The sequence below is a fragment of the Buceros rhinoceros genome, unplaced genomic scaffold, assembly GCF_000710305.1.
Source record: "Buceros rhinoceros silvestris isolate BGI_N320 unplaced genomic scaffold, ASM71030v1 scaffold590, whole genome shotgun sequence".
Classification (NCBI taxonomy): Eukaryota; Metazoa; Chordata; class Aves; order Bucerotiformes; family Bucerotidae; genus Buceros; species Buceros rhinoceros.
This window is the reverse complement of record NW_010389933.1, coordinates 25,552-46,247: the sequence shown is the minus strand read 5'-3', so window position 1 is coordinate 46,247 and position 20,696 is coordinate 25,552. Positions and strand designations below refer to the sequence as shown.

Here is a 20,696-nt window from a genome sequence, read left to right as displayed (position 1 = left end):
AAAAACCAACAAAAAACTTTCATCTGATCCTCAGAATTTACATGCTCCTTTCCACCTGATAAGGTTCTTATGGGCCTCGTAAGATGCCTGTGCAGGCTCTTTTCTGTTAGAAATTGCAAAGCTTTCCATATATCCAAACGTGTGTCTTGAGTTGTGTTGGCAATTCTGGACTTAGTTCTCCATTTTAGCTGCCAAGTGATGTAATTTACTGTGATCTGAGTCCGTATTATTGTCAGATTTCTTTGGTAATTACTTTATGTCATTTGCAGAGCAGAGGTAACTTTACCTCCCCTTGAAGCACTTGCCTTCCACTAGCCATTTGAAACCTAAGTTCAAATCTGGATTCAGTTAAATCTGAAAACCAGTGTGATGGTCTCAATCTAATTCATAGGGGATTCTTGTCTGCCTCTTAAGAATGGCCCAGGACTGAAGCAACAACTCTGTGGGAAGGTATGTTTGGCAGGTCTATAGAGAAGGGCATATGCAGAGCCCAAATAAAGCACGCAATTCCATGGATCGACTTTTTAACAGAATTATTTACTGTGAGGCATGAGCGCAGAAAAGGGCAGTGAGGCAGAACATCCTGTTTGGTGGATTTCATTTTAGTTCTGTTTCAATTTACAACTGAATCTCTGTCACTTTAATTTTTAAGGGGTTTGGGGATTTTAGCTGGTTTTTGGTGTAGAAGTAATTGGCAGGTGACTAGACATAAGATCATGTTTTATTCCTGTGTTATTTCAGGCTTATGTCTTATTTTCCTTCTAATTATGTAGATTAAATTAAACAGAAAAAACCCTGTTCTCTCAAAGATGCAGTGCTTTCATGACTTTCTCAAAATAGTACTGAAGAAACACATTCATTCCCCCTTAGCATTTCACTATTATACCCTGTTTCACAACGGTAATATTTTAAAATCTGATGAGAAACAAAAATAATTGAATTATAAAAAGAATCATGGTATGATTAACATCTCTTACCCTAGTGCGCTGTCTCACAGATCAGGTTCTTAACCACTTGGGAACCTGTGCTAAATGCAGTGAAGTTACAGTCTTAAGTCTGCAATATATACGTATATGAACTTCAAAACCAATGACACTGTAGGATTTGTTTCCTCCTGCTCTGATTTTTCCTCAGGATTTGGGCAGAAGTGGGTATTTAATGATTTTTAAAGGCTAGGCAGTATATCAGAAGCCGTAGCAAGGTGTAACCATGCGGTGTAAGCCAGGTTTTTAGCAGAGGGAGCTGTAAAGCACAGTTTCCAGTGGGCAGGCTGGTTTCCAGTGCTGCTGTGTGATGGGGGGGCAGCACAAGGATGGAGCCGTGGCTCTCCCTGTCCCCACTCCTGTGTCTCTGCCCGGGCAGGCAGGTATCCCCCCACCCGGCTGGGGTTTTGGCATGCAGGCTGAGCTGGAGCTGGAGGTATTACAGATTTGCAGCTGGTACCTGCCCCTTCTTGGGCTCAAGGGGATAATTCAGGGGCTGTTGTTCCCCAGAGTCCTCAGCGACACATATTTATTGGCTCTTAGAAAAATCACCTACTTCACCCCAAGTTAAAAAGGTACATAAAAACTGTGTATACGCTTTGAGTCTCAAATTATAAAATGACTTGGGGAAATCAAACAGTGAAGCAAAATGAAATGTAATCATTTGATATCAACTGTAAAGGGCAGCCAGCATGAGTACATTTATCAGGGCATCATTCTCTCTCTTGCTCAGAATAATAGAAATTGTATTGAATGTAATTAGTTACTAAAATCTCCCCATTCTTTCTGGTGTACAGGTAAATAAAGTCTACTGGCCTTAAGAGGAGTAATCAGAAGCCGAAGCAGTTAAAGCATCAGGCAGTCAGAAAGTTGCATATATTTGTTTTATATTCTAAACCTAGCTCATTGTTGTGACTGCGATTAGAGAACAGAGTAATTGCTTTTGACACAAACTGTTTTGCAGCCAAACATAATGTGCTCCACATGAGGTAAACTACAGAATATTTGTCTTGGGAGCCAAGGTTCAGATCAGGTTTAATTTTTAAGGGGAACGTCACTGTTAAAAGTGAGATGCATTATTGTTTTCCATGTTAAGACTCCTTGCCAGTAACTCTGTGTATTTAGTATTTACCAAAAAAAAAAAACAACCGCAAAAAAACCACAAGAGAAAATTCAGAATATTTGCATTAAAATGTGAAGCTTGAGTGGAGCATGAAAAGTACACGTTTTGGCAGGTCTTGTATTCTGCCTGGTCTGTCATGGTCTGTCATCATAACTCATCATTTCTGGAGGCCGATGAAGTTCTTGCGAAGCCCCTGTACTGGTGGCTGAAGAAATTACATTGGGATGAGGTATGATCGCTCTAATACAGCCCATCTGAAAGAGCTCCTTTTCACTTGGTCAATCCCTGATGAAGAAGAACCATGTTTCAATAACTGGTTTGAAATATAACAGACGTTTCAATTCAGAGTAAGCCAAACACAACCCACCCTCTGCTCTCTAGTTCTGGAAATGTGAGTTCATACTTACCTCATGCAGTCCAGGCTCCGTTGAAGCCAACAACAAAGTTTCCAACCTTTCATCCTTGATTTCCCAATTTTAGATTTGCTTAAGTTCTGGCGGACCAGAGCACCTCTCCGATGAGAAGAGGCTGAGAGACCTGGGACTGTTTAGCCTGGAAAAGAGAAAACTGAGATGGGGTTTGATCAATGCTTATAAATGTCTAAAGATCCAATGTCAGGAGGATGGGTCCAACTCTTCTTAGTGGTGCTTAGTGACAGGACAACGAACAACAGGGACAAACTGAAGCACAGGAAGTTCCATATGAACATAGGGAAAAACTTCTTTACTTTGAGAGTGACAGAGCACTGGAACAGGCTGCCCAGAGAGGCTGTGGAGTCTCCTTTTCTGGAGATACTCAAAACCTGCCTGGATGCTGCTGCTGTGCAACCTGCTCTGGGATAACTTGCTTTATTGGGGAGTTGGACTAGATGATCTCCAGACGTTCCTTCCAACCCCGGACGTTCTGTGATTCCGTGATTCAGTCATTGTCTTAAATAAAGGTGACAATATTATATTACAATTAATGTTATTACTATTACTAATAATGTAGATACAGATCAGACCAGTATCTGGACCCAGGCATCCCAACTGTCCCATCTTCACAGGTGCTGGTGTTTATGTGCAGGTCAAGGCAAGCGTGTGCCCCCATGCTAAAAGAGTACCTCCAGCTACTGCACAGACAAGCCCAGAATGATGGGTACTTGAGAGGTACATCAAATCTAAACAGAAGGGCTACCCCATCACAGAAACAGGTCTCCAGCACCGTAGGAAAGGGTGTGAAGAATTGTATCACTTCCTCTCTGAAATAGGGAGTTGGAAGATAGCATAGTGATGAAGTTATCCCTAGAAATTCCTCTTTCTCATATGTGGGTGACTGCCGGGGATTTGGAGGACCTTCTGTGCTTTGCCGCTTCTTTCCATCTCAGTCTGCCATTAACATGTGGTTTGGAAGAGGGCGTTTCCTCTCATTAAGGGGCGAATGTCCTAGACCATCCCTTACTTATTGTCCCCAGGAAATCGGGCTTCAAGCATTCCTTTCAAAACTCCACTCAAATGTTCTATTTAAAACCAGGCTTAAAATCAGTCATGCTTTGCGTTTTCCCTGAGGTGTTTTGAAATTCTGTGCAGTGAGCAGTGTGGCTTCAAAGGGCAGATTAGCAACAGGCTGCTAACTGGCAGAGCTGATCACCTCCACGTTCCTCTGTATTTATGAGAAACAGTCTGAGTGGTTCAAATTAGTCTTAAAAACACCAGGGATGCCTTCGTGAGATTCTCCTGTCATTGGGTTTGTCACCTGTTCCTTACCTCCAGCCAAGTCACCTGTCAGAGATGCAGAAAGGACACTGAAATTCCCAGCAGATTTTTCAGATGGGACTCTGGGCAGTTGTTGTGCAGAAGTTGTGGTGTAGGAGGAAAGGCCACAGGCTTCCTGTTTGCATTTCAGCCATCTCCACAGAAGTGTTTGTTATTTGTTTATGACACAGCTCATCATGTTGTAAAACCCACAGAATTTGCAAGTGCCAATCACATCTGGAAGTGATCAGTGGAAATGGGAGCTGTTGGGTGAGCTGCTCTTTGAAAATGTGGCCTCGTGATCCAAACGCTTGCATTTAGATCTTAGTATCTGGGAAGCAGCAGTCTGTGTTTCATGCAGGTTGGATAGTTGACAGCTCCCCGTGAAACCGCAGTATCATTATCACTTTTGATTTGTTTAAATGCTCACATAATGACTTCAAAACCTACTTGTCACCTTTTTTTTCAGTAGCAGGCTAAACATGAGTTTAACCTCCTGTGTACCTTTATGTATTTTCTGTTCGCACCAGGACCAGGAACGGTGTAATGCGGGCTGCAGGCTGCGTGGCCGAGCTTGTGGCAGCGTATGAGACGTGTCCCTGCCCAAGCTGTGGCACGGGATCATCAGTGTTGCTCGCTGGGGCTGTGCTCGGTGTGGGTTTGGAGCACGCCAGCTGGTGCGCAGGCACACTCCGGTATAGACCAGGTTCAGGATGGGCCAGCCTGTAAGTGGACTTAGAGAACTGAGCTCCCTGCTGTTCTCTCTGCTACTCCATCCATCCCTGGTTCTCGCTGCTTACTAGTTTAGATGTTCTCTGTCTGGCTCCTGCAGTGGTTTCCTCCAACCAGCTGCCTTTTTCTTTAAGAAGACAGGAAATATCTGTTCAGACACCACATTACCTCTATCCAGATACTTCCTCCAGTGCCTGGAGCATAGACCCTAAGCTAAAATCATATCACATCAGACCTGTTGCTGTCACATTTGGATAGCCCAGGAAAAACATCTCAAAGGCTGGGATCCAGCTGGCCAGAAGGTATTGCTCTGCATAGCTTTGCTTTCTGGGAGTGCATCAGTTTATTGCATTAGAATATAATAGTTTCCCATATAAAACTATTATTTCATTGAATCAAACCGATCCTAAACTGCAGGGTGGGGAGGTGAGGTGGAAGGGGAGCTGTACGGAAAAAAAAAAGCTCTCTGTTATCTACCTTTTTGGTGACAGCCAGCCCAATTCGCTAGTGTAGACTTATGTTTTGTAACTGAAGAAATCTCCTGAGCATAGAGAGGGTCAGCGGGAAGTTTATGCTGAGGTAGAGAGTTTAATACTTATGTCCCCCTCCCCGATATGTCTTGATTTTTATCTATTCATTTTAATACTTGTTGGCTTTGGAAAAAAACAGGCTACACGTCCAACTGGAAAATCCAGAAATGGCTCCTAGAAATTATTCTGCATTTTAGCCACAAGTGTGGAAATCCAATTTAATTTTACTTTGTCTTTTAATTGTGTCAGAGAAATGACATTCATTCCCAATAAAAGCCAGAGAGCAGTGAGAAAATAATGTAATGTGGGTTTGTGGCCAACTGAACTGCACTAGGGTAGACAGTTTTGTGTGGTTTTCTAGAAACCACATTAAATGACATTAAACCGAAATAAAATGTCCCAGTCAATCAGAAACCAGGGAAACCGGTACAGTTACTGACTTTTAAGCAAACAGTAGTTTTCAGCAGTTATACAGCATGACAGTCTAAGCCTTCTAAATTCATTGCTGTGTTTAGTCACCACCAGAGCAAAACTAACCTTTCCACCTTTGTTTTATTCCTCAGGCAGGGAAAAATTTTTCTTTTCCAGTAAAAACAAACTTCAATTTGTAAGCAATTATTTTTCACAGTATTCAGCCATTTTTTCTCACTAGACCCACAAAGAAGATATCCATCTATCCCTTTCAGTAAAACAACATCTGCTTATTACTGTAGCAACAGTCATATGCTAGATTAACAAAAACTGTGGCCTTTGGCGTTTGCTCATGTGGTGAGAAAAGCAGGAAACATTTAATGAAGACAAAAAAATAACTGACAGTTGTAGGGAAGCACAGAGAACATTAAGGTGACAGAGGATCAAAAAGGGAGAGCGACAGCAAAAGTTTAGATGGGGGAGTGGGAAGGGGGCCTGGGGAAGAAGCTGCACTGCTGTTGAAAGAAATGTCCTTTTTCTCTGGCTGTGAATGGCATAAGGAGACACACTACAATGCTGGCCTTTGTCACCAAACCTGTTTGCCCACGTTCTCAGCTGAGCCCTCTGCACCAAGTGCGTCCCAGGCACTGACACTGGCTGCCTGTCAGACAGCTCCTGTAAAGTAATACTGTCTGCATGAGGGTTTTTTCTCCTGGAATTAGAGCTTGAATAGCCCAGAGAAAGACAATAGGCGTTTGTGAGATAGGGTTGTGAGATACGATCACAACCACACTTTGTGCCCCGGTGGATCACCTAAGGAGCCCCATCCTCTGCGAGATAAGCAGTATTGCTGAGATCAAAAAGGCTATTAAACAAAATCAGGCCATTTTGAGTTTTCCTCAAATTATTGTGACTATGTACACTTCTCTACAGTGCAGTTATTGCAATCCCCGGTAGAGGTTATTTCCCTGTGAGCTGGAACTCATGCACTGGGAAGCTGCAGGATGATACTCAAGTTTGTAATGAGTCATCCATGTTCATTTGGGGTTTTGTCTGGAATATCAGTATTTTTGCAGTATCAATGTGGCATTAGTTTTGCTTCTTTCTCTTACTTTTTAAATGTGATGGTTGGTGTCCTACTTATAAAACGATGTGAAATAGAAATTATACAGCTAGAATCCACCTTCCATCCCCAAATGATTGCAACAAGTTCAGCACTTTTAAAAGAATAATTAATAGAATAAAACTCTGAAGAGCCTTTCTGGTCTTACCTCTATAATGTGACATTTTTTACTGCTTCTTAGCACTGTCTCAGATCACTTTGCAAGTCAAGAAATGAGGCCTCAAGGAGAGAGGAAAGGAAGTCTTGCTAGTGTCCAGCAGCGTTATTTGTTTTTAACTCGCTGGCAAGGTCTCAGAACTCACATGATGAAGGGGCATGCTTCCACGAGATTGTGCCTAGAATAGCAGTTTTGGTCATCTATTAAGCTTGAGAAGATACACAGGAGGAGTTGATGGGCCTGGGAAAACAGGAGAGACTATCATTTCAATGCAGCAATCTATCTCATTGGTTTTGCTGTTTATTCATTGCCTTTTAAAGTGGCCAAACATGGCAAAGGCTGCTCTACAATGACATAAAAGAAAGCATTATTAACCTGTATTTTAGGGTTAGCGTAACGATTGGAAATGTTACTCATGGAGGCTGTTGTGTTGTGTTGCACTATTGGTGGAAGTCCTTGGTGGAAAGATGCTTATGCACATGCACATGTGGATATTCAGCACCGAAGACTTATTAGAAGTTGGCGTGTAGCTGTGTGTTAGTGTACATGTATTTGTGTGCTTGTGTATATTCCCTGGTCCATCATCCAGAATTCCCCTCTCTCCACCTTCTCCCTGCCCCCTGTAGTGTTGGAGGACTCTTAAAGGGTTGGCGTAACTTCTTTTTAATTGCATTGTATGCTGTATGTGTACGTGCTAGCGAATATGAAAAATTCCTGACCTAACCTTGCATGTAATGTGTAAAACACAGTTTTCTAAACAAAAACTAGAAAAAAAATTCTATAAATATGATGTATCTATTGCTACTGATTGTTTTCAACTTTGTTGCAGATTTTATATAGATTTTATTGGACTAGTGATATTTGTGTATGTACATTTTTTTGTTGGAGTTAAAGGCTTGTGTGAGCTAGTTCAGACTGCACATAGAAAAGGGGTGGGCTGAGTAGTCACATTCAGAATGTGGCTGAAAGATCTGGCTAATAAAAGTTCTGTGGGAAATGGGAAAAAAACCCACCCAAACCTGTGCAGTTGGTCAGAGATGAGCTGACAGCAGTAGGAAACAGATTTATCTGAGTCTGACCGCTCTGTTACCCAACGTTCATATTGCTCTAAAAGTTAATTTTAAATAACGGGAAATTCCCTGAGTGTTTAATTTCAGAAGCTCCAAGGTAGCTGACACCTTAATTGGACAAGGCTCCAGGTTTCTATGAGAGAGCTTGGGATATGCAAGGGTGGGGGTTACAGCAGGGGTTAGCCTGGGGTTAAAACAGGAGGGAGGTAAGAAAAGCAGGGAGGGGGGAACTAACAAAGAAAAAAAAAACAAATGTGGATTTTTGCGACGGTGGAGTTTATTAAAGATTCTTTTAAAGAAAATGTGGAGAATTTCCTATCAAAGCATTTTAAAAAGCAAAATAATTTAACATCCTTTTAAAGATTTTTGTTCTGATTAATTTATAAACTAAGTGAAATTACTCAATTTTAAACAGCCTTTCGCTAGTCCTTCTTTCAGTTCCCTTTTATTTTTGATTTGCTGCAAATTCTGCACAGTGAGGAATTGGTATTTGTGAAATGTACTGGTTAGAATTTGAAGTATTTTGTTTTCAGTTGGAACATTTGTTCTTTTCTAAATCTCTGGTAAGTGATTTCATACTTTAAATCTTGTTAGTAAAAAAGTTTGAAATATAGTAAAGGCGATTATGTAGCAAAAATTTTAAACATGATCTTTTTAAAGAAGTAAATTATCTAAATGTGATCTACTTGCAGAACTCATGAATAATTAATGGAGTTTCAGGTTGCGGAAGGACCCAGCTCTTAGTCCACATTTATACTAGTTTAGTTGGAAATGCAAATAGATAACAGAGCCGTAACAACCCAGATTTTCCAGAAATAGATTTTAGTTCTGCTGAAGAAAAGCAATGCACAAATGGATGTGCGATTGTAATGAAGAAAAAAAACCCCAAAACAATGGAATTTTAAAAACACAACCCTAAAAGGAAGGCTGGAGCTTTTCCCCTTTAAAATAATACAGGCAGAAGCTGTACAGAAATACAGTGACGCAGCTGTCAAATCGGGCATTCGTAATTACGTAAACCTTACTTAAACCTTAAGCCATACTTAAACCGTCCTACGCAAGGCCGGGTTCCTTAACCCACTTCTGCACATAGGTTAACCCTTGAAAAGATGTCATCTGGAGTCATTTCGAAGTACCTTTTTTGGTACAAACCTGCTTCAGTTTGGTACGATTGTCCACATCCAGGTTGGAGTTAAAGCCCACGGGGGTCTGGGAGACTGTTCTGTGAAATGGGATGTTTTAGAGACTTTTCCAGTAAGCCTCTAAAATGATCCACTAAGCATGTGCAAATACCAATTTTCAAAGACTTAAAGCGTAGCCAAAGCAGAATAGAAAACAAATCCATCTTGCCAGATTTCAGGTTTTTGCTCAGCAGCTCGGAATCACGCTAACGCTCTGCAAACAAACAGTCAAGAGAAAACTAAAACATCTTCTTGCCGAGTAATCTGTTTCCTGTCACAATTTATCTTTCGACACAGTTCAGCATTTTACTTAGTTATTCTAAAAATTCATATGAGACAATTCAAGAGGGGGAAGACTAAAGCTCAAATAGTTACGTGCCTGGCAGAGAAACAAAAAATGGAAAATAAAGTTGTACAGTCTAGTTTTTTTAAGCAGCTTTAACAATAGGCTTTTTTCTGTCTAAATTGAAACATACTGCATTTACTAGAAAACAGTCTTTAATAAATAACTGTATAAACTTAGAAGTATTAATTGGTCCTTTGGAGAGCACTCTTTTTTTACTTTTTTTAGTGCAGGAAAACACACAGTGAGCCTGAACCTGCTTCTGATTAAGTCAGTGAAAGCAGGACTCTGATAAACATTTAGTTTGACGAAATGAATTCAAGATGTTGGAATTATTTCATCCATTTTATTAAGCATTTTCCCTGAATCCTTCATTCACTAGAACTGTAAGATTTGAGGGATCTGTTACATCTTCCCAAGAATATTTTAGGCTAAAGGTAAACTAAATGCATCCAGAAAGGCGAAGTGAGTGACATCTGTTACACAGAAGGTAACGTGCACTTCAATAAATAAATCACAGAGGGATATATTAAAATAATCCCCTTACTTGTTCACACAGGATAGAGCACCCCGGATAAGCATAACGCATACACATGGTTTTGTGAAACTTTTTATTGGTTTGGATGTTCTTTTTATCCTTAGTAGACTACCACAAGAAGTGCAAGATGTCTTTTACTCAGACAGAGAAAATGTCTGTTTGTAAATGCGCTACTTTAAAAATAGTATCAGTTAATTAACTTGCCATGTCTGTGGACTGAGGTGCTATTTGCTATAGGAAACAAATAGAAGGCGAATAAAATACTTTTCTGCATGAAAGGTCTCATACTGTTATGGAACAAAAACTATTCCTTTTACAAAGTTTGATTGTTTATGTTTGCTGCCAAGCAAATGAAAATCAGTCGACTTGCTTTTCTGATTAAGAGAATCTGACTTGATGAAGAAAATCTGGTTCATTTGAGTGTGAAAAGTGCTTAAGATGGATACTTCTTAAATAGGCTAGCTAAGGAAATCAATGCTTTTGCTAATGAAAATCCATGAGTTTGCTTATGCTGAAGCATTTGCTTCTGTGGCCGTGACACACGCCTGTCTGAAAATAAGTGATTGTAATTTTCACGCTAAACAAGAAAAAAAACCCAGCTAGAACTGCCCATTAGGTATCTGTGGACTGCTCTTGAATACAAAATCACGACACTTAAACCGCTAAGTGAGCGCACGGGGAGTGTTACACTGGTTCTGCACCGCAACACACATTGCTTATTTTGTGTAGCATTTCCTGCTCCCTGAAATACATACAAGATGGAAACTCACAGACTTTTTTTAACCTTTAGCTGCATTCCTTGTACAGAAACTACCGAACAAAAACTGACAGACTAGTAAACCACGTGAGTTCGTTTTATTTCATCTAATACTGATCACATTTTCAGTAGACAGTAAATGTAATGCGCTGCTGACAGACGTGTGGAAACGTATATACAATTAGATGAAGAAGTCCAGGTCAAGGCAGTTCAAACCTCCGTTTATGCCTTTGCATTTCCTCGAATATGGCTATAAAATTTTTACCTCCTGATGCACGTCCTCCTGCAATATCCGCAGTTTTCCGCTGCTCATGCAGACGGCTGCTGGGGAGGCTGCCTGGCCAGTGGAGTATCAGTGCATGGCAGGTTTGGTTGGAGCATTTACTGGAGTAAATGAGATTCTCGACTTCATGTGCCTTTGGGTGAGGCCTTGGTGCATTTTCCCAGTTGAGATGTAGCATTTCCTACGTTTCCTGGAACACATTCAAGACATGAAAGCTCTTAATCTGTGTCTTGGGTTAAATGAATGCAGTGAGAGGCAAGCTAAAGCATCCAGGAGATCAGCAGAATTAGGAGCACAAGGTGGGAGACATTTTCATTCTGTGAGATTTTTTCTTTTCCTTACCTCGAAGGAAAAAAAAAGGATTAAGAGAGCAGACCCACATTTTGTGAAAAAATGGCAGGGTTTTTTTGTTGGGTTTTTTTTTCCCTCGAGCAGGGTATATGGCGCACAAAAGAGAGTCAATTTCAAAGTGAATCTTGTAGTAAATACTTAAAATTCCAGGGGTTTGCCACTGATTTTCCTCATCAGAATATGAATATATAGGAGCAGTTATTCTTACTGAACCATCCCAACTGTTCATCTCTTTTCTAGCCATTTCAGTCTTCTACGTACAATGTCACTGGGCTTTTACAGCTCTGTAAGACAATATTTCTGTTGGCCTTTGTCTTATACATATGGTAAATGGTTCTGCTGTTGCAGATGGGCTGGCAACTTTGCTTATACATAGAAAAAAATTTCTTTGGGGAAAAAGTCTGTGTAATTAATTTATAAGTGAAACAAGGAATAGGCGAGCGCACGCTGCAAATTGGGTTGCAGATTCCGGTCTAACAAGAAATGTTCCTTGTCCGCTTTGTCTGAGAAAGGCAGATCTGTTGTCGCTGGGTGAAAGCTGTCCACAGTCCCCCTGTATAACTGTTACACTGGAATCCGCTGTGGTCTAAATCCACTTGAAATTTTGCAAGTTTCCTAGAAACGACTCAGAAGGAAAAAACTACCAAGTAAGCTAGTAAGAACATTTGTAAGAGTGAAAATCTTCCAGATGTATGTGGAAGTTCTGTTCATTCACCTGTATGACCTGTTCCTGTGATTGAATGTGGATGCTGTGGGTGCTGGTGGTGGGAATACAGATAACGGGAGGCAGAAGTTCCTATTCTGACTTTTTGTGAAATGACTGACTTTTCACATGATTTCTCTGCTTTCTTCTAAGAAATACCTCTATATGTGCGTTTATCCATTTATCCCTCCATCTGTCCATCCATATGCATGCTCTCCTTGAAGCACAGCTTTTACAGAGCAGTTTCTTAAACCTGAGTGTATTTACTTCATAATACCTAAAGGAAAAGTGAAAAATCCTGGTCATGTTGCTGTTCACATCAAATTATTAGCTACTTTCCTAGGTTTGGTAAAAAGCAAAGTAGACCTTAAAGAAAACTGTATTGATTTGTTAATCTGGCTGCATTACAAACTCTTCATGTAGAAACAGTTGTTATAGAAAAAGTACATTATTATAGATGCTATCACAATACATTTAAATACTTCCACCTTCTTCTTTAACAGGTCTATGGAAATGCAAGATCTAGCCAGTCCTCATAATCTCGTTGGAAGTAGTGATGCTCCGGGTAGTTCCAAACTGGATAAACCTAATCTCAGTAGCACATCCGTTACAACAAATGGAACAGGAGGTAAGTATAAGACACTGTTGGCATATAGAAAGTTTCGGCTGGGTTTTAGTGGTGTTTAACGTGATTTCAAGGATGTGTATAAACCCATTTATAAACCCAGAAAGAATTACAAAAAAATGACAGTCATGCCAGTGTAAATCTACTAATTTCAACAGCACTCCTTCCGTTTGCACCAGTTGAAGTAAGAGACAGAACTGTGCAAAGGAAAACAAGGAAAATCTTGGAATAATTGATTTGAACAAAGTGTTAAAGGTTTGGTTATACCCATTGGTAGCTTGAAATGGATTGCGTTTTCTGTGTCATACATCATTGCCACGTAATAATTTACTCTTATACCCTGAGCTACCCATATTTGGGTTAATTAAAAATTTCTGTCAAAAGAAGTGCATCAAAACTAGGCTTAGATTTTTAGGGTTCTTTTTACTTAATAAACATACTAATCCCATTTCTTGGCAGGTAATGGAAGTTTGTCATAAAGAGATTTTTAGATTTGCCTCAAAAGTAGCAGGTTATTACTGCTCTATCTGTTACTGTAGGGACAGCACTACCATGCAGCTACGACACAGATTTTCCAATGCTTTTAGCTAATAGGTTCTGCCATAGCTGAATTGGAGCAGTGGGAGGCAGGATGCTGCATTCTGAGATGGAGTCCTGTTCCCATTAGTGTCCATCAGGGTGACACCATGGATACAACTCAAGCTAGAGTTTCAGCCCTCATTTTTTGAGTTTATACATTTCTACTTTAGTAGTTGGCACCAAGAAAGTTTTTTCAGTCTGTTCTTTCTGGGCACACTGTAAAGCATTTTACTCACTTATCCCTCTTATTTAAAAAAAACATCTGTCAATGTCAATAAAAAGTGTATGTGCCTGTGAGGGTAACAGAGCTCTGCAGAGAAGGGCTGAACCATTAAGGTTCAACCTTAATTTACATTTTAAAATAGAATACTTATCCTGTCATAAAGAGCAGGGAAAACTTCAAGCATACCATTAAAGAACACTAATAACTAGATGCCTCTATATTATACTTGCATAAACAAACCAGTTAAAACAATACTCATAAAAACAACACAATATTAAAAGACAGTGTTAAGAGCCAAGTTAAAATACTTGGCGCAAAGTGCAAAAACACTTACTTGCCTTGAAGACTCTTCGGGTACACTGAACAGACATTGGGAGAATGACCCGTTATACCATTCCTGTTCTCAGGAGACAACATGACTGTGTTAAATACTGCAGACTGGTTGCTGAGTTGCAGTACTCCCTCTTCAGCAACAAGTATGAGAGACCCTGGTACAGTGCATGTGTGTGGTGGTGTGCCCCTGTGACTGCTGTGTAACATCTCTCTTGGTTTGCTCTGGCTTTTGTTATGCAGTTTGAACATTTTCATGGTGTTTTCTCCTACCCTTTTTTTTCCAACCTTTCTCAGAGGCCTCTCCCACAGCCAGAAAACTGGTAGGAAGTTGCAATAAATAGTGTCTTACGATACTCTGAAAGTCATTTCATGAGCAAGGAGAATTTAACCCGCTTAAAATTAGCTTAACTGTCTGTTTACTCTGAGAGACTGGGTGGTGATCGACATTGCTGCGAGCCGTCAGTAGTCAGCATTGCTGGAAGTCAGACCAATGGATTTCCCACAGAATGCCCATTTGTTTTTCTTTTATTTTTAGGTACAACATTGCATGATTACCTGAGCACAAATCAAGGTTGACATTATTGTTTACTACTCCTACTTTCATTATTAATTAAAGCTTATGTCTAGTGTGATGCTAAATGTAACTTGCTGCTTTACAAACATTTGACCAAATTTCCTAAGCTGTTTACATTTATGAGTCTCCTCTCATGTATTATTGGTTAGAAGTAATAATGATTAATAATAATTATATGCGACATTGTTGCAGTACATATGGCATTAATCATAGGTGTAAACATGCATCACCATGACTCTCTACAAGCCCTTACACAGGTGCTTGAGCTCTGCAGGTTAGCACTGAAGTTAGGAAGATCTCAAAAACTTTCCGTTTAAAAAAAATCCTCAGAATGAGGTTGCCATTTGTAAGCCACATATCCAGAGAGAATTTATCAAAAAAAAAAAGTTCAGACTTCAGCACAAAAGATCTTTTACCCTAGAATAAGTGATTCCATGTGAATGCTCCTGCTCAGTTACAAGAATTTAAGTTTAAGGAAGGACTGAGCTAACTTAGTCTGGCACATTAGTCAATGTTCAGCATGTTCAGATAAATGTGAAAGGTAATAATTTAGGCACTAATTATCATTAGTGAGGAAGTGTAATGTGAAAGTCCTTGCATTACTTGATTAAATCAATGAATTCCATAGGCACTGGAATGTTCAGTTAAGTATATTCCTAGGGAAGCCTTTAAGGCTTGCTAAAAGGGAGAGGAAAGTCATTCCTATGACAAGCTGTGTGCTTTATTGTTCTACATGAGCTTTTAGTCAGAATCATTGGCTCTCACAGCTTGTGCACTTGCTTGTCCTGCTTCATGCATAGTAGTAGCATTTCTTCCCCTTAAACTTCTGTGTTCATTTTCAGTCCGTAATGTAGAGAGGTTCTTTAGGTAAAAAAACAGATTGGCAGAGTAGTAATAATGTTGGTCTGCTAAGATCTTTCACTGAGTAAAGAACTTACGTTGTACAAATTGTTGCCTGTCGGGAGCTGTATTCCGAGTTCGACTTAGCATAATTAAGTTTGGAAGGGGTCCCTGGAGGTCATCTGGACCAACCCCTGCTCAGAGCAGGGCCAACTTTGCTGTTAGATCATGTTGCTCCAGGCAGTGTCTAGTTGAGTGCTGACTATCTCCAAAGTGGAGGTGCCATAGCCTCTCCAGGCACCTGTCCCAGAGCCTGACTACTTTCACAGCAAAGAATTTTCCTCCTACATCTAATTGGATTTTTCCCTTGCTGCAGCTCGTGTCTGTTGCCTTCTGTCATTTCACTGGACACCTTTTGAGAAGAGCGTGCCTTTGTTCTTTGTCATCTTTGTGCCTTCCCGTGACATGGCTGCAGGCAGCAATTAGCTCTCCCCTCAGTTCTTCCTAGGACAGAACGAGTCCAGCTGCTTCTGCCTGTCCTTGTACATCATACCACGCTGACAGTCGTGGTAGCTCTGCTCTGTTAGCATGTGCAGTCTTCCCTGTTAGCAACACTTCCCCTCTTGGTTTGATGACATGCAACATAAAGGAAGAAAAGTAATAGTCCAAATCGCCAGCTACACGGAGGAAAGACCTTGAGAATTCCTTACTGTGATAAAATCTGAATATAACAAACCAGAACTGTGTTCTAATATAAATACTTTCTACAAGTATTTTTCAACAAAAGACAGTGCCAATATGATGGTTTTCTTCAAGTTAAGTACATGAGAGAGGTGAGGGGTTTTTTTTTTTTAGATCTTTTTCTGCTTGACAGGGAGAGAAAATGATGGTGACTATTGGTGCTGATGGAAGCGGACTGCAGGTGGCATTAACGAGAAATAGACACAACCCTAAAGTCAACAATTCATTCCTGAAGTTTTTCTTAAATAAAACAGGCGCATACTGGGGCGCCTGTCTGGATGCGGTAGTGAACATAGATTTGTAGCTTGGTCTGGGCAATAGTGGAAAACCTTCTTGAAGTGAAAAAGATAAAGGTGCTAAAAAGTAGTTTTTTTCATCTAGATAAATCTCCACACTCTGCAGAGAAGAGAGATGTGCGTCTTAGAAAGTAAAATATGACCAAAAATCTTCAGAGGGGTAAATCCGGATCTTTCCAGCTTAGTATGATTTTTCATTCTCCTAGTGAAGTACGTGCAGACATCTGTATAGAGAAATCAGAAAACAAATTAATTTTGTTACTTTTCATGAACAACACATGTTCCACATGACTGAGGGGCCTGAGGTTCAGTGGAAGCAATTGTGACAAATAACCCTTAGGCTTTTTCTTGATGTATATTTTATTGGTCTGATGAAAATGAAATCACATTCTTCTCATGTAAATAGAGAAATAGAAATGATTGATTACTCTTACGAATGACTTGTTCATTTTGTGTCATTTTTGTCACAGCTTTTTTTTTTTACGTATCAGAAGATAATAGCCAGCAGAATGACAAGGAGTGCACAACTTGAAAAACCGTGGCTAAAATGCTTCCCTGATGATTTCATATTGAATTCATATCCTGCTGCTTGCAGGGAGAATATATGGGTGTGGTAGTTTTACTAAAAAGAAACAATAATGAAAAGAAGTTTATAAAAGACACACATTGAGCTATATTTTAATCTCACACATTAAATGGAAAGATATGAGTGTGTAACTTGTGTAGGAAGGTGCAACTTGGTTGGATTAGCACTGAGGTGCTGGCAACGTGGCAGGGCACTCTCTGTGTCACAGAGACAAATACATCCCAATTTCTCAAATGTTCCCCACTTGACTGAAACAGGCGTCCCGTTGAATTCAGTGTAGGTCACTTGTGTGATTGGAGACATCTGCAGCATCCCGTATGACTTGGCGGATTAAGATCCGTAAGCAATGTGACAGGGAATTGGGTGTGCTACTGTAGGAGAGGTAGCTCACACAGGGCCCCTCACCGGCAGCTCTACTGGAAGCTGTGCAGTTCTCACTGAGCTCCTCCTTGTTGTGCTCACAGACACAGGCAAGAGTAACAGTATGGTTCTGTAGGTGTTGTTCTGGACATTTTTCCCATGAGAAAACCGAATCCTTTACTTAACTCACCCACTACATAAAGGATGGTGAGCTCGAGGTCAGCTCAGGCTGTATGTGGACTCAATTGCCCTCTGGAAGTACATTTCTTTCTCGACCAAACATAAAGAGAGAGTAGATGTCCTGAATCTGAGCCATGGTTTGTAAATACATAGCCAGCTCAGAACATGAAAATCCCTGCCTGCCCTTACTATTGCCAGTGAAGTCAAACGTGGATGCAATGATGTTGACAGATGAGAGCTTTGGTCAGCTTAGCTGATGTCCCTCAGAGGCATCAGGTAACTGGCTGGCAGAAAATGCCATTGCTTGGCATATGTTAAACATGCCGGGGGTGGGCTCTGCCAGCTGGGCTGTCACAGCAAAGGCTTCTCCACGAATCCCAAGCTGTGTGCTGGGAATTCCAGTATCTGGCATATGACCGTGGTGCTGGCCCATGCATGTCCTCAGTGGCATTGTTCTGGGTAGCGACTGGTCCTCTGGTATCTATAAGCAAGTCGGTGATGTATATGTGATACTCACACACACAACTGACCTTCGCAAAGCAATTGTGATGATATGTTGACGGTCTCCATATCTGTCAGTGAGACATCTGATAAAACTGCAGCGTATTCTGTAGGGCTGTTTCTTACCACATGAAGTAGCAGAGTGGTTCCCAGACTCCATTACAAAGGTCCCTGCCAGGTGGTCTGTGTGGGTAATACATTGAACTATAAAGTCTAGATTGCCTCTGTGGTGCTTTCAGTTATGGCTTGGATGGTAAAAGCGCATGATGATCCCTAAGACATATTTTGAGTTCAGAGTGGTCCCAAATGTTTGGTAACCTCTGAGTTAGAAGCTGACTTCTTCTGGCTGCTGTTTGTGTCCTACGCAAGTTCTTTTGCTTTTTTTTTTTCTTTTAAACTTCCCTCTTCATTTATGGAAAATTGCTTGCTGGTGATCTAGCTGAAAAAGTCCCCTGCAGACTCTGTAAAAGAGGAAGGGGAAAGGCAGAATGCTGGCACTGTGAAAGTAATTTGCTTCTATATGAGCATGAAACCGTATTATTATTGTTTCACTTGTCAGCAAAACTATTTTTGTTATGTACTACATCCCTTGACAACTAATGTTTCCTTCCTCTCTGCTGCTCATAGGGAATTGTTAGAATCAATTAGATTTAGGTTGAAATCTCCCCAAAAGATATTGCAGTTGCTAAAACCAACAGATAGATGGATGCACAGATAAAAAGCTGTGTAGATGCATGACCACTGCAGACAGAGCAAGTGGAGATTGTCTCAATACGGTGGTAGAGCAAAGGTCGAAGCTGTTACACCGCATGCTTGTTTTAGCTGGACTACCACTAGTGAGACTGGCATGAGGACTCCAGTATAAACTTAGAAGTAAAATCTCATGTCTACTTATTCTTCTATGTAGTGTCTCTTCTTGCAGTCAAAACAGAACCCATGAACAGCAGTGAAACAACACCAACAACTGGAGATGGATCGCTTGACACTTTTACTGGGTCAGGTAAAGCCATAATAAGATCACATATTGTTAGATGCACATTAATAAAGCTTTTAATAACCTTCACTAATGAACATTTCACTGCATGGAAGCAATCTTTAAAAAACTAAAATAAAGTTAACATTTTAATACATAATAATCACCATCATCATCATAGATTTTTCATTTTTGTCAATGAAAATCGACAATTTTCATGAGCTGTGATATTAAGGAAGCTTTGGTGATGCCTAAGACAATTACTGTATGCAAATATCTTATAGTAATAGTGTTACTATTGTACTGTAGATTTTTCTCACTGTTAGTCTTGTGCCTTCTTAGGAGGAAAAAAATGGATTGTATTTGTATCAGCCGTTCTAATTTGTAAAATTTAAAATCTTGAGGGCTATATTTCAGTGCTGATCTTTTTATTCCTACGAGCAGCCTGTTAGTTCAAACACTGACCAGATCGCCCTATGCTACTTTCTTTCCATGAAAATAAAGCCTATATGTTACTTTAAATAAACATAAGTTTCAGTTACTTGTTCCTAAAAAATTCAACAAATGGTAATTTTCAAGTAAATTCCTATAAATTATTAAAAAGTCATGAATTGTGGAAACATACATATAATCTGCCTTCTATTCATTAATCTGATAATATTAACAAGGAGAGTGGGGAGAATAAATTTTGCATCTGAAAATAGCAGTTCAGTGATGGCCTGACTGAAGTGTCGCTGAAGTCAGGAATTGCCACTCCACACTGATAGGACTGTTATTCTGGTAGACTTAGACAGTGAAGCCCTATTTAAAATCTTTTGGAAATCACAATGTATCTGTGTAATGAAATTGTTTTTAAAATTGAGTGTGTATTCCTGGAACTGTTTCTTAGGCATCAGTAAATACCTATATACCCTGAGGCTGGTTATTCACGAAAGTATTTATAACAAATTTAGTGCCTGAAGAAAAGGTCTTTTGTGAGATGTAAAGTGAGAGTATACTGTTTCTGATTAGGAAAAATGAAAACATTGTCCTCATGACGATTATACTGAAGGGAACCCCATCAACTTAAAATCTAAGAAGTTCCATAAAAAAATTGATAGTCTTGGCTAAAAATTAACTTTTCACTCTGTTATAACTCTGTCCTAAAATTTTGCTAGTAATGCTTACAGATTGTTAAATGTCCAACCATATATATGATTTTGTCATTGTTGATGAAATTTTATCAACTTCTGCAACTTATTTAAGCCATCTGAGTTGGATTCCATGTGTAAAACATGTCCAAGGCAATATTTGCATGAAGGGGTGCCAAAAATTGCAACCTCCAGTTCAGGTTTACATAGCTAAGTACCAGCCTGATTCCCCCAGCTGCTACTTGCCCATCAGCTTCCACTACTTCAAAAGAGGTGTTGAGATCCCTACGCTTTGGAGATTTGGAAACAATCGGTGCCTCCAAACAAGGGCAGGAATTTGAGCCTTACACCATCGGTTTTGTCTGTTAGCCACCTGCGTACTTAAAAGAAATGTGAACCTCTTTCTCGGTTTAGGCCACAAACTCAAGTATTAAATGAGCGTGGTCATTCACAGTGGAAAATCAATATTCTGCCTACTGGGTGATGAGCAGTCTTCATCATCAGAGCAAGACACAGACCTGCCTTGATAAAGCATTGAGCGTTTCATAAAGAATAAATTCATTACTTTCTCACTTGCCTTTTATCAGTACTTGCAAGTTGGACAATTTCATTGGCTCAGTTTTGTGGAAGAAGCACTAAAGAACAGAAAAACTCACCTAAAAGGATATTTGGGAAGTTTAATGGGTTGCCAAAGACGACAAATACTGACTAGAAGATGTCATTTCAGACACACCAGC

The 20,696-nt window shown here is 40.1% G+C and overlaps 1 protein-coding gene across 1 annotated transcript in view; it reads left to right on the top strand.

The window, feature by feature from the left end:
- EYA4 (EYA transcriptional coactivator and phosphatase 4) overlaps positions 1–20,696 on the top strand; it is a gene marked incomplete at both ends in the record, with an annotated part of 48,548 nt that overhangs the window by 9,739 nt on the left and 18,113 nt on the right. The window contains 4 exons of the mRNA XM_010135587.1: positions 12,522–12,646; positions 13,853–13,936; positions 14,314–14,349; positions 18,764–18,856. Coding sequence (XP_010133889.1) covers positions 12,522–12,646; positions 13,853–13,936; positions 14,314–14,349; positions 18,764–18,856 — 338 coding nt within the window. The remainder of the gene's footprint in view (positions 1–12,521; positions 12,647–13,852; positions 13,937–14,313; positions 14,350–18,763; positions 18,857–20,696) is intronic.